Below are 2500 nucleotides of genomic sequence, written 5' to 3'. Positions count from 1 at the left end.
ACAAACAGTTAAAGCAGCATTAGAGGTCTGGCAGGCGGATCAATGGGAGACAAATGATAGACTCCCCCGCGGAGCTGCGCACTGGGGCCCTCTGAACACGCAGCAGGCTGCCTGCAGTGGAGCTGCGTGTGTGGACCTGCTGCCGTGTTCTGACTTGTAAATAAACACACGAGGACAGTGAGTGACTTCAGAGAACGATGCTTCTGTTTCACATGTAAAACACGTAAATGAAGGAAACGTGGGACCTACTGACTCAGGATCTGAGACCTGCGTCAGTGCGTTTGTTTTGGTCACCTGTGCTGACTCCGGAGTTGGCGATGACGGTGGCGTCGGTCCACTGGTCGGCGCTGGAGACGGAGTAGGAGCGCTGGTGCATCCCCTCCAGACCACGACTGTTGAAAGACACCAAGCTGACGCCGCTCGCCATCTGAGACGCCGACGTGCTGCTGGTCACCGAACCTGGGACAGGAAGTCAGGTTTAACCCTTCAGTCGGCCCCATCCCAAAATAAACGGTCTATGTCAAAGAGCCGCTGTCATCGCAGCCCACTGGAAGAATCCGTCTCTTATCTTAGTCAAAATACGTGAAGAGACTGGTGCGTTTTCTCTTTTTTGCAGCGCATGCTTCCAACAAGCTGGCTGCTTAAATCAAACCCTCGAGTTAGTAAGAGGCTGCGTGGTCCAACAGCCGGGTGAATCATCCCTCACCCCTCCCTCCCCCCTCCCTCACCCACTCTCTCATTACAGCTCATTTCTTGGAGCTGGCTGAGTGGAGCCAGGACTCTGATTGCATTAATATTCATGACAATAATTAGTACATGGAGTACGGCTCACTGAATATTCATGCTATTAGCTCGGGCCTCCTGGATCCCTGTGTGTGTGTGTGTGTGTGTGTGTGTGTGTGTGTGTGTGTGTGTGTGAAGCAGAGTGTGTGTTTGATTTAAGCAGCCGCCTCATAAGAGCTGCTTTTATGTGTGTGCGTGTGCATGTGGCTTCTATCCACCTTTTGTTTTACGACGTCTTCCTTCAGGTGGAAACAAGCGTTTTGTGTGTTTCAAGGCTGAACTGAGCTGTTTTTTATTTAAACTCCTCTTTGAATATTCAACCTTTATTGATTCATGGAGGACAAAACGTGTTTATGAGGAGGCATCAGGAGGAGCGATTAGAGGCACAATTAAAACGTACACGTACTCATGTCGGCGTAGCAGGAGAGTACAAATACACACAAATACTAAAAGTGACGTGTGAAACCAAAATGATCTCTTAAAATACAAAACTACACCATTTTACTATGTTATGTTCAGATAATGATTCATTTATTTATTGGCCTGACTTTGCTTTTAATCACCAAATCTAATGAAGTATTGATCTTCAGACACACTTCCTGACAGTTCAAAATAAATCCTAAATTCATTTGGTTTCAGGTTTCCACTGTGACGTTCGTGTAAAAATCAGACTTTCCAGGTAATAACATCATCGAGATCTCTGTGTGCCCCCCCCCTCACCTGGAGTCTGTCCGAGCTGCAGGCTGCTCATGTCCTTCGTCAGGCCGTTGGTTTTGGGACTCGGCACGGCGGCGCAGGTGGACACGGCGCGAGGCGGCCTCTTCCCCGGGACCTTCACTGTGGTCCTCAGCAGGTCGATCTCCTTACCGTGGACGTTCTGCATGTAGTCCTGAAGGGGGGGGGGGCACAGAGGGGTGAGAGGCTGAAGCTTTGATGCTCACCTGAGAACACCTGAAACTATGAAACACAGGTCCATCCCAATGTTTCATGTGGACTTGAATTCATTTAAACTCAGTTTTAAAACTCTAAAACTAAGAAACCAGAGGAGGTCAAATCGCCCCGTGACCAATCAGAGGACAGATTTCAACATTCCACGATTGGACTGTTTAAAGAACATTTAAAGGCTTTAATTTAGGTAACATCACTTTTATGCTTGTATCATGAATGAATGAATAGGGCACACGAGGTGCCCCCCCTCTCATAATGAAGCAGCTAAATCCCCACATACACAATAGACACTAAGCCGCACTAATCCCTCAAAGTGGAGCTGAAGTGGCGGACCACGCCGACTCTGATTGGCTCCGCCCGCTCGCCGACATGCCTAAAACACGGCCGACCGCTGTGGGACGCCTCGGCCGCCCCCCGACGACGAGCCGTCCTCCGGTCTGAAGGGGGCGGATCAGAGGAGCGAATGAAAAGACAAGTAGAGGCGTTAATGACGGACGAGAGGCGCTTGTTAAATCCACCCCCTCCTCCCTCTGAGCAGGGTGGAGTGTCGGCGGTGACCTGAGAGGAGCAGGGCATTGTGGGAGGTCGGCCTCCTCTTCAACATGAAGGAGACGAGGAGAAACAAAGCTCACGCAGCCCGCTGGGTGGGAGCGTGCAACTGTCCTGCTATCTTTGTGAGGACATTTTTAGATCATTCTTTACACATTAGACGATTTTAGAAAACAAGGACATTTCTGGAAAGACGGCAGGTCTCCAAAATCAGGACAAA

General features: G+C 49.8%; 1 protein-coding gene across 1 annotated transcript in view; it reads right to left on the bottom strand.

Moving 5' to 3' along the window:
• Nucleotides 1–2500, bottom strand: part of agap1 (ArfGAP with GTPase domain, ankyrin repeat and PH domain 1) — a 70814-nt gene that overhangs the window by 27693 nt on the left and 40621 nt on the right. The window contains exons 12-13 of the mRNA XM_070930379.1: nt 1504–1672; nt 295–459 (exon numbers count right to left, since the gene is read on the bottom strand). Coding sequence (XP_070786480.1) covers nt 295–459; nt 1504–1672 — 334 coding nt within the window. The remainder of the gene's footprint in view (nt 1–294; nt 460–1503; nt 1673–2500) is intronic.

This window comes from Enoplosus armatus, chromosome 24 (assembly GCF_043641665.1).
Source record: "Enoplosus armatus isolate fEnoArm2 chromosome 24, fEnoArm2.hap1, whole genome shotgun sequence".
In the NCBI taxonomy this organism is placed as follows: domain Eukaryota; kingdom Metazoa; phylum Chordata; class Actinopteri; order Centrarchiformes; family Enoplosidae; genus Enoplosus; species Enoplosus armatus.
This window is presented reverse-complemented; position numbering and strand designations above follow the sequence as displayed.